Source organism: Haliotis rubra, unplaced genomic scaffold (assembly GCF_003918875.1).
Source record: "Haliotis rubra isolate DU_JTF1 unplaced genomic scaffold, ASM391887v1 Scf379, whole genome shotgun sequence".
In the NCBI taxonomy this organism is placed as follows: Eukaryota; Metazoa; Mollusca; class Gastropoda; order Lepetellida; family Haliotidae; genus Haliotis; species Haliotis rubra.
In genome coordinates, this window is record NW_025767056.1 from 245,530 (window position 1) to 257,765 (window position 12,236).

The following is a 12,236-nucleotide window of genomic DNA, read 5'->3' on the forward strand; positions in this document are numbered from 1 at the left end:
CAATCTCAACGGCACATCGTATTGTCAATCTCAACTCCCTGGGGAGCATACAACTCTTGCAGCCACTAGGCGCACCGAGTTATTGTGGCATTCCCATCCTTACGAGGTACCCATTTTACAGCTGGGTGGACTGGGACACATAGTCACAGTACTTTGTCCATGTTTACTGCACGTTGCTGTACCCGCAACTGGGTGTTTGCACGTATTCATGTGGCCACCATCTGGTCATATACCAACGGATTCGTGGGTTCTTTTAAGTGCACAGGGTTGTGTACTGTACACTAGGGGTTGTGACAACACTGAAAGAGTCTGCACACAAAGTTGACTCCAAGGTTTTTACACCCGGTCACAGGTGGGCTCGATCCCGTCACCTCAAGCTCGCTGGATCACTAGCCTGGCGCTTTAGCCAGTTCGCCCACCGCGCCCGTGAACGGGGATGAGGCGTTATAAACAACACAAAAATACATACACATGTATTAGTATTGATGATGATGATGATGATAATGATGATGATATATTAATGTTGGTAGCGTGGACGGGGTTGGAGCGGTTCAAACAACAACAACAAATTGCTGAGATATATACAAGTTTATTAATGATGATGATTATGATGATGATTTTGATGAAATGTTGCAGCTGGTAACGTGAACGGGACAGAGGCGATATAAACAACAACACATACATAAATACAGTACAACCAGAAATTATTGAGAATTTAAAGATTGTATTTTTTAAATTTTTTGTCACTCATTACTCACGTATTAAATGTGAATATTAGCAGAACATAACTCCAGATTCAAAGACAGGTGAACAGTTAGTATTTTGTCAAGTCACCATCGACAGCAATGCAGGCTTCAATGCGGCGGGGCATACTACTGATCAAAGAAGTTAGAAAGTCGTGGTCGATGCTGTCCGAATATCGGACCGCCTCTTCTTTCATTTCAGTAATATTTGTCAGCTATTTCTTATTGACACTTTCCTTCATAAGTCCCCATACATTTTCTATTGGATTTAGGTCAGGGCTATAGCTTGGCCAATCTAATAATGTCATATTTTGGGTCCGAAACCAGGCCTGTGAATGCTTTGAACGATGTTTTGGGTCGTTGTCCTGCTGGAAAATCCAAAAATGTCCATAGAACACGTGAGCAGATGGAAGTAAATGTCCCTCGAGAATATATGTGTACCGCTCACTGTTCATATTCCCTTCACATACACAGAGGGGCGTTGCCCCTAACACAGATATGCCACCCCACACGTTAAATTTCGGACTGTACTTGGGGCGCTGATACAAAGGTTTTTCAGGTTGTTTGGTCCAGAATTTCAGTGTATTAGGAAACGGTCACACCGAACTTTCATCTGAGAAAATCACATTGTCCCAGTTAAACTTTCTATGCTGTAAGCACCAGTTAAACCTTCGCTCCTTTTGTTCAGGTTTCATGATCGGTGATGCAATTCCTCGACTTTTCTGCCAACCCATTGCATGCAGCTGAGTTCTAATTGTCTCCTTACGGACAGTCACATTTCCTCTATCAATCATATCCAGCCTTAAGTTTTGTAAACTCCTTCGTTTGTTTTTAGAAACAAGAATACCAAGCCGCCTCCTGTCACCGACAGTCAATTTTCTGGGCCTACCTGCGCCTCCCTGGTGCTCAATGCCATATCCATTTGCAATATTTTTCATAACACGATAAACAGTGGACAAAGGGATGCCTGTTCTACTTGAAATCACTTTAGCTGATTTGATGTCCTTGTTATAATACTCTAAAATCAACTTCCTCTTCTCTAAGTGAGGATCACTGAAAATGTCGTCTGCTAGCAAGTAAATAAAGGGGGATAACTCATCACAAACTAATGAACAAAGATTAACGGAGTTGTCTCTCTTGAATGAAACCAAGCACTTGATAGCTGGTCAAGGTTGTTTATATTAGAAATCCAATTAAACATATTCCTAAAATTCTCAATAATTTCTGGTCATACTATACATATGTATTGATTATGATGATGATGATGATGATGATGATGATGATGATGATGATGATGTTGATGATGATGATGACGACGACGACTACGATAAGCCTCCCTTACTGTATCTCACCTCCGTTTGAAATGTATCTCTGTAGACAGACGGGGCGTACCCCCGAGCCTGCTGTGGTGTTTGGGGTGTAAGCGGGGGTGTCAGGGGCGTATACAACAAGCGCTGTCGACCAGACTCATGCGCATATTCCAATACGGCGTACGGTATCTGCAATCACAAGACGTGAAGCTTCACCCACTGCACCATGTGAGGATTCGAACACGGGTCATCGGCGTGACGAGCAAACGGTTTACGTACCAGGCTATCCACCGTTTTACATTCAGTCTCCTTTGACACAACCACGAGGATGATGGACAAACGCTTTCATTGTACATTACAGTGGGTAGCCCAGCGGTTTACGCGTTAGCTCCTCACGCCGAAGACCCGGGTTCGATTCCAAAGTGTACAGTGGGTTAAGCCCATTTCTGGCCTGTGGTGAATAAAGCGGTGTAAAGCCATATTCATTCACTCCCACGCAGAACGACATAGAAAGGAACGACAAATGTGTATTATTTCAATAGATCCAAATTGTAGGTACCAAGTTAATCCCTTACCACGATGTTTAAAAAAATCCAAGGAAACGCATACACCCGTGAAAATCCCGGTTAGAACTGGCCTTCAGCAAACATGCTTGTCGAAGAAGGTGATTAACGGGATCGGGTGGTCAGGCTTGCTGTCTTAGTTGACACATGTCATTGTATCCTAATTGTGTAGATCGATGCTCATGCTGTTGATCAGTGGATTGTTTGATCCAGACTCTATTATTTAAAGATCGAACCCAAATAGTTGGAATATTGCTGAGTGCGGCGTTAAACAACAAACCCACATGTACACTACAATGATATATTTTACGTCCGCTTCTTAAGGCTTGGACTGACTGACTGACCGAGGGAGGAGTGCAGAGGAAGGGACAGCCAGGTGTTCGCGAAGCACGTTTTCAGGCAAAGTTATTTATTCATTAACCTGTGCTGTGCCGTCTCCATCCGTTCTCGAACACCTGGCTGTCCCTTTCTCTGCACTCCTCCCTCGTAAAAAATAGTGAACTGTGTCAATATTTTAATGATAGATTGTTTAACACCTTTTTCATTTTTAGGACAAAAATTCTGCAAAAACCTCACAGAGTGGGTATGATGTTTTGATTATGATCAGCGTTTCATTGAGTATTTTATGTTTATTAGTTTTCGAGTTAGATTGCAATTCATCGGTCCGCTTTTGAGCCAAACGGACTATACCTATGTAGGGAATCGAACTTGGGTCTTTGGAGTGACGAGAGAACGCTTTATCCACAAGGCTACCCCACCGCGCTGGTTGATATATTAAGAAAAGGTAGTTTCATCATCGATGAGAAACTTAATCACCGAAATATTCCTTCTCATACAAGCATAAACTGACATGCGCTGTATCCTTGTCCTCATTGTTAATTCTGATGTTAATTTAGAGTACAAATGTAAACTTATGACATCTAAACCAACGCTAATTTATAAATCGGGGCGGTGGGGTAGCTTAGCGGTTAAGGAGTTCTCTCTTGAAGCCGAAGACACGGTTCAATTGCCCACAAGGGTACAATGTGTGAAGCCCATTTCTGGTGTTCCCGCCGTGATGTTGCTGAATATTGCTAAAAGCGGCGAAAAACACCCAGTTGCTGGTACAGCAACGTGCAGTGAACTTGGACAAAGTACTGTGACTATGTGTCCCAGTCCACCCAGCTGTGAATGGGTACCTCGTAAGGATGAAGCCGCAATAACTCGGTGCGCCTTGTGGCAGCAAGAGTTGTATGATGCTCAGGGAGTTGAGATTGATAATAAGATGTTCCGTTGAGATTGACATCCAAAGATCGAGGGAAAAAATATCAGCGCCTGGAGCATGCAATAGTGACTGGATATATGCGCTATATAAATATCCAATAATAATAATAACATATTTACCGTGATACCAGGAATAAATATATATTTCCTTGAATACCGGATCGACGTGAACAGATTTTAAAATAAATCATTGAACTTTATTTATACGTTGGATCTTTGACCCGAGTTACGCATACGTCAGCTTACAAGGACGAGGTTGGATTTCGCCTGTGTGAAACGATTGAAGATTATATAAGGTTGCTCGGTTGGTAGGTTTGTTGTTTAACGCCGCACTCAAGCTACATGGCGGCGGTGTGTAAATAATCGAGTCTGGACCAGACAATCCAGTGATCAACAACATGAACATCGATCTACGCAATTGGGAACCGATGACATGTGTCAACCAGGTCAGCGAGTCTGACCACCCGATCCCGTTAGTCGCCTCCTACGACAAGCATGGGTTACTGAAAATCAATTCTAACCCCAATTTTCGCGGGTGAGATTATAAAAGGGGGAAGTATTGAGTCAATACAGACGTTGAAAGTTGCGACACCCTGTCTCTAATGTTGCGGTTTGCTGTTCAGTGAACGTTGAAACATTCACACGTAGACGATGTCTTTCATAGTCACAACCAACACCATCTACAACGGTATCACCGTCACAACCAACATCGTCTTAAACGGTATCACCGTCACAACCAACATCAATTACAACGGTATCACCGTCACAACCAACATCGTCTACAACGGTATCAACGTCACAACAAACATCATCTACAACGGTTTCATCATCACAACCAACACCATCTACAACGGTATCACCGTCACAACCAACATCATCTTCAACGGTATCATCGTCACAACCAACATCATCTACAACGGTATCACCGTCACAACCAACATCATCTACAACGGTATCACCGTCACAACCAACATCATCTTCAACGGTATCATCGTCACAACCAACATCATCTTCAACGGTATCATCGTCACAACCAACATCATCTACAACGGTATCATCGTCACAACCAACATCATTAACAACAGTATCACCGTCACAACCAACATCATCCACAACGGTATCACCGTCACAACCAACATCATCTACAACGGTATCATCGTCACAACCAACATCATCTACAACGGTATCACCGTCACAACCAACATCATCTACAACGGTATCACCGTCACAACCAACATCATCTACAACGGTATCACCGTCACAACCAACATCATCTACAACGGTTTCATCGTCACAACCAACATCATCTACAACGGTATCACCGTCACAACCAACATCATCTACAACACTATCACCGTCACAACCAACATCATCTACAACGGTATCACCGTCACAACCAACATCATCTACAACGGTATCACCGTCACAACCAACATCGTCTACAACGGTATCACCGTCACAACCAACATCATCTTCAACGGTATCATCGTCACAACCAACATCATCTACAACGGTATCACCGTCACAACCAACATCGTCTACAACGGTATCACCGTCACAACCAACATCATCTACAACGGTATCACCGTCACAACCAACATCATCTACAACGGTATCACCTTCACAACCAACATCATCTACAACGGTTTCATCATCACAACCAACACCATCTTCAACGGTATCACCGTCACAACCAACATCATCTACAACGGTTTCATCATCACAACCAACATCATCTTCAACGGTATCACCGTCACAACCAACATCATCTACAACGGTATCACCGTCACAACCAACATCATCTACAACGGTATCACCGTCACAACCAACATCATCTACAGCGGTATCACCGTCACAACCAACATCATCTACAACGGTATCACCGTCACAACCAACAATCCAGTATCATCTCACAACGGTATCACCGTCACAACCAACATCATCTACAACGGTATCACCGTCACAACCAACATCGTCTTAAACGGTATCACCGTCACAACCAACATCAATTACAACGGTATCACCGTCACAACCAACATCATCTTCAACGGTATCATCGTCACAACCAACATCATCTTCAACGGTATCACCGTCACAACCAACATCATCTACAACGGTATCACCGTCACAGACCAACATCATCATTACAACGTTATCATCTACAACGGTATCAACGTCACAACCAACATCATCTTCAGGCGGTATCACCGTCACAACCAACATCGTCTTAAACGGTATCACCGTCACAACCAACATCAATTACAACGGTATCACCGTCACAACCAACATCGTCTACAACGGTATCACCGTCACAACAACCATCATATACAACGGTTTCATCATCACAACCAACACCATCTACAACGGTATCACCGTCACAACCAACATCATCTTCAACGGTATCATCGTCACAACCAACATCATCCACAACGGTATCACAGTCATAACCAACATCATCTACAACGGTATCACCGTCACAACCAACACCATCTACAACGGTATCACCGTCACAACCAACATCATCTACAACGGTATCACCGTCACAACCAACATCATCTACAACGGTATCACCGTCACAACCAACATCATCTACAGCGGTATCACCGTCACAACCAACATCATCTACAACGGTATCACCGTCACAACCAACATCATCTACAGCGGTATCACCGTCACAACCAACATCATCTACAACGGTATCACCGTCACAACCAACATCATCTACAACGGTATCACCGTCACAATAACATCATCTACAACGGTATCACCGTCACAACCAACATCATCTACAACGGTATCGGTCACAACCAACATCATCTACAACGGTATCACCGTCACAACCAACATCATCTACAACGGCATCACCGTCACAACCAACATCATCTACAACGGTATCACCGTCACAACCAACATCATCTACAACGGTTTCACCGTCACAACCAACATCATCTACAACGGTATCACCGTCACAACCAACATCATCTACAACGGTATCACCGTCACAACCAACATCATCTACAACGGTATCACCGTCACAACCAACATCATCTACAACTGCATCACCGTCACAATCAACATCATCTACAACGGTTTCATCATCACAACCAACATCATCTACAACGGTATCACCGTCACAACCAACATCATCTACAACGGTATCACCGTCACAACCAACATCATCTTCAACGGTATCATCGTCACAACCAACATCATCTACAACGGCATCACCGTCACAACCAACATCATCTACAACGGTTTCATCGTTACAACCAACATCATCTACAACGGTTTCACCGTCACAACCAACATCATCTACAACACTATCACCGTCACAACCAACATCATCTACAACGGTATCACCGTCACAACCAAGATCATCTACAATGGTATCACCGTCACAACCAACATCGTCTACAACGGTATCACCGTCACAACCAACATCATCTTCAACGGTATCATCGTCACAACCAACATCATCTACAACGGTATCACCGTCACAACCAACATCGTCTACAACGGTATCGCCGTCACAACCAACATCGTCTACAACGGTATCACCGTCACAACCAACATCATCTACAACGGTATCACCTTCACAACCAACATAATCTACAACGGTTTCATCATCACAACCAACACCATCTTCAACGGTATCACCGTCACAACCAACATCATCTACAACGGTTTCATCATCACAACCAACACCATCTTCAACGGTATCACCGTCACTACCAACATCATCTACAACGGCATCACCGTCACAAGCAACATCATCTACAACGGTATCACCATCACAACCAACATCATCTACAGCGGTATCACCGTCACAACCAACATCATCTACAACGGTATCACCGTCACAACCAATATCATCTACAACGGTATCACCGTCACAACCAACATCATCTACAACGGTATCACCGTCACAACCAACATCATCTACAACGGTATCACCGTCACAACAAACATCATCTACAACGGTTTCATCATCACAGCCAACACCATCTTCAACGGTATCACCGTCACAACCAACACCATCTTCAACGGTATCACCGTCACAACCAACATCATCTTCAACGGTATCACCGTCACAACCAACATCATCTTCAACGGTATCACCGTCACAACCAACATCGTCTACAACGGCATCACCGTCACAACCAACATCATCTACAGCGGTATCACCGTCACAACCAACATCATCTACAGCGGTATCACCGTCACAACCAACATCATCTACAACGGTATCACCGTCACAACCAACATCATCTACAGCGGTATCACCGTCACAACCAACATCATCTACAACGGTATCACCGTCACAACCAACATCATCTTCAATGGTATCACCGTCACAACCAACATCATCTACAACGGTATCACCGTGACAGCCAACATCATCTTCAACGGCATCACCGTCACAACCAACATCATCTTCAACGGTATCACTGTCACAACCAACATCATCTACAGCGGTATCATCGTCACAACCAACATCATCTACAACGGTATCACCGTCACAACCAACATCATCTACAACGGTATCACCGTCACAACCAACATCATCTACATCGGTATCACCGTCCCAACCAACACCATCTTCAACGGTATCACCGTCACAACCAACATCATCTACAACGGTTTCATCATCGCAACAAACATCATCTACAACGGTTTCATCATCACAGCCAACACCATCTTCAACGGTATCACCGTCACAACCAACACCATCTTCAACGGTATCACCGTCACAACCAACATCATCTTCAACGGTATCACCGTCACAACCAACATCATCTTCAACGGTATCACCGTCACAACCAACATCATCTTCAACGGTATCACCGTCACAACCAACATCATCTACAGCGGTATCACCGTCACAACCAACATCATCTACAACGGTATCACCGTCACAACCAACATCATCTACAACGGTATCACCGTCACAACCAACACCATCTACAACGGCATCACCGTCACAACCAACACCATCTTGAACGGTATCACCGTCACAACCAACATCATCTTAACGGTATCACCGTCACAACCAACATCATCTACAGCGGTATCACCGTCACAACCAACATCATCTTCAACGGTATCATCATCACAACCAACATCATCTACAACGGTATCACCGTCACAACCAACATCATCTACAACGGTATCATCATCACAACCAACATCATCTACAACGGTTTCATCATCACAACCAACACCATCTTCAACAGCAGCACTATCACTACCAGCAACATCATCTACAACAACAGCAACAACTACAACACGAGTCAGACATCTTAACCAACAGCATGTGGTTAACAAAATAATACATCGCCTGAATACCACAGGAATATAGGCTTGAGACAGCTACCAGGTATGGTACAACCTATTCATGTCAAATTATTTTCGGGCGTTGGGTTAGCCTAGTGATTAAAGTGTTCGCTCGTGACGCCGAAGACCCGGTTCGATTCCCACATGGGTACAATGTGTGAAGCCCATTTCTGGTGTCCCTCCTCGTGATATTGCTGTAGTATTGATATGAGCGGCGTAAAACCATACTCACGCACTCAAATTATTTTCTACGTTATGTTTCCAGCAATCAGTGTTTGTTGTACAATACAAGATACAATACAATGACGATACAAGACGGTAGTCAGGCTCGGTGAGTTGGTTGAGTGCATGCCATCACGAACTTCCATGGCCCAGTGCTCATAACATCAACCACTGATTCTTTACTGGTTCTACAGCCAAAGTGAGTGAGTGAGTTTAGTTTTACGCCGGTTTTAGCAATATTTCAGCAATATCACAGCGGAGGACACCAGAAATGGTCTTCACTTATTACACCTATGTGGGGAATCGAACCCGGGCCTGTCGAGCGAACGCTTTGACCACTAGGCTACCCCACCGCACCCATACAGCAAGAAATAACCTCCTATAATATTTCAGGCGTAGAGTGAATGCCAGTTTCTCATGCTTCATGGGTAAATAATTTAGTAATGTTTGCTTAAGACAGTTAAAATGCCTGTGAATAAAATATGACGATAACATGGCGCCGGCTTCGTTTCCCAAACAAAAGTGGAAGTTATTACTTTCAAACATGCGTCTCCTAATATTATACCGTTGTTAACATGTCACCGTATCACTGTTAGAAATGGGGTCAGGGTCGTGGAAGCTTCTTCCACAGGCAACTCAAGTCGCCCAATCGCGTCTGGCAAATTCAGCGGGTGGCGTAACAAAACGCCCGCGAGACAATGCCGCGTCTCAGTGAAGCTAGAAATCAAACATGGTGATAAAACCCCTGCGCGTTTGACATAATATGCACTCACGCCTGTAAAAATAATTAATTCAAAATAACACTCTGCAATATGATTGAAATACTGTCAAAGTTGTGTTGAAACCAACTCAATATCACATGACCAGTCACCAAAAGGTGCACACAATATGTATTTGTAATGTGTTGCTAAAATTTGGAATCAGCATAGGCAATAACACATTTCCTAACAATGATTAGGGGTGTTTTGTGGCGGTGGGTTATATGCACTCACGCCAGTGGAAATAATTAACAATGGCAATGAGTTTGGGAGTTGGGTTATGCATGGCTATTTATGAATACATTTGCACACTAAAAATAACTAATTTTGATAGACCGATGATTTTGTAGAATCACATCATCGCCGTTTGACGTCATGGTAATGCTTACATTGTTTTGATGAGGAAACAGGAAATTCATTTTAAATTTGGGGCGGTGGGGTAGCCCAGTGGTTAAAGCGTTCGCTCGTCACGCCGAAGACCCGGGTTCGATTCCCACATGGGTACAATATGTGAAGCCCATTTCTGGTGTTCCCCGCCGTGATACTGCTGGAATATTGCTAAAAGCGGCGTAAAGCTAAACTCACTCACTCATTTTAAATTTAAGTTTCGTATGGACATGAAAATAAGCAAGATGAAGAAACACTCTTTGATCATGCTCATATGTGAATGAGTTTGGAGTTTTAGTCATATCGATAGTATCTCAGCCATGACATAGTGACTCCTTTTTACAATATTTAGATATTTAGAGGGACATGTAATTTAAATCCTTTTAAATTCCTAACTACATCAAAACCGGATTTAGATAAAAAGATCCGATAACCCTCAACGCCACCCTCAAACCGCTGTCTTAATAGACGAAAGAGTTAAATAAACAAAGCCCTTGAATTTATTATACCGACTTCCGATTGTGTCAATTTCCGGTATTAACAGCTGCAATGTAAGTCGTCATAGCAACCAACCTGCAAAACCAGTGCACGGGTATTTTTTTTTACTAGAAAGTCACATTCAATATCTTACCTGGTCGTCCGGATCTGTCCTGGCGAATATCTGGGGAGGGTTTGGCTCGAAAGTCGGCCGGTCACCGAGATAGAAACAGGGAGCTCCGTTCAGGGTAGAGGGTTGTGTCGTCTGCTCCGGGTAATATGGCGGGAAAGTGGCGGGAGGGAGGATAGTACCCAGGTGGCTTTGGGACGATTCGTGACTTGCTTCCATTTGTAGCGAGGACTTCAGAAAGTACTGAAAGGTGAGAATTGTTTTTAATAAAGTGATATCTTTGAAGTGGTGACGGGTATAAGGGCCTGGCCTGAAATGACATTTTCCAATTGCTCAGATTTCTGTTGCATGAATTTGTATAATCGTGGCTTGCGGAAAATGATATTGACATACACATCCAGGACATAGACATTGATATTCAGCATGGACAGTATAAACCGTTGAGCATAGAACACTAGTTACTTGTTTGAACATTAACTAGACTTTATTTAACACAAAAACCAGGATTGTCACGGAGGCCGACTAAAAACGGAACTTGGTCCCTCTTCATGATCTCATCGTTAACTCAGTCCCAAGTCTATGTCAGCCAGATCACAGTTGCTGGTAAATATCAGTAGCAGCAGGACCCTCTTCAAGACCTCATCATTAAGTCTGTCCTAAATGTAAGTTAGGGACTAGGGGGTACGATCATTATTATCGCTAAGATGACAGGAACGGGGCTTTGAACCTCAGGATACATTGGTAAGACGAACAACGTCTCATGGCATCATGGGTTTATCCTTTCTGGCTACACGTTCCTACAGCAACTTCTTTTTTGTTTAACTCCGTTACGTCCCCTCTGATCCAGACCGGAGCGGTGGGGTAGCCTTGTGATTCAAGCATTCGCTCGTGACGCCGAAGACCCGGGTTCGATACCCCACATGGGTACAATGTGCGAAACCAATTTCTGGTGTCCCCCGCCGTCATATTGCTGGAATATTGCTAAAAGCGGCATAAAACCATACTCACTCACTGAACCATAGAGACTATTCATGGGATTAACAGCGTCT

At 43.7% G+C, this 12,236-nt stretch overlaps 1 protein-coding gene across 5 annotated transcripts in view; it reads right to left on the reverse strand.

Annotated features, from left to right (window-relative positions):
* The window catches only part of LOC124286227, a 66,043-nt gene that overhangs the window by 19,190 nt on the left and 34,617 nt on the right, over positions 1-12,236 (reverse strand). For 4 of the 5 annotated variants that reach the window (XM_046722568.1, XM_046722567.1, XM_046722566.1 and 1 more), the window contains exons 2-3: positions 11,212-11,430; positions 2,096-2,242 (exon numbers count right to left, since the gene is read on the reverse strand). In XM_046722568.1, the coding sequence (XP_046578524.1) occupies positions 2,096-2,242; positions 11,212-11,406 (342 nt within the window). In that variant the 5' untranslated portion in view covers positions 11,407-11,430. The remainder of the gene's footprint in view (positions 1-2,095; positions 2,243-11,211; positions 11,431-12,236) is intronic. The other variant, XM_046722570.1, reaches the window with a different exon arrangement.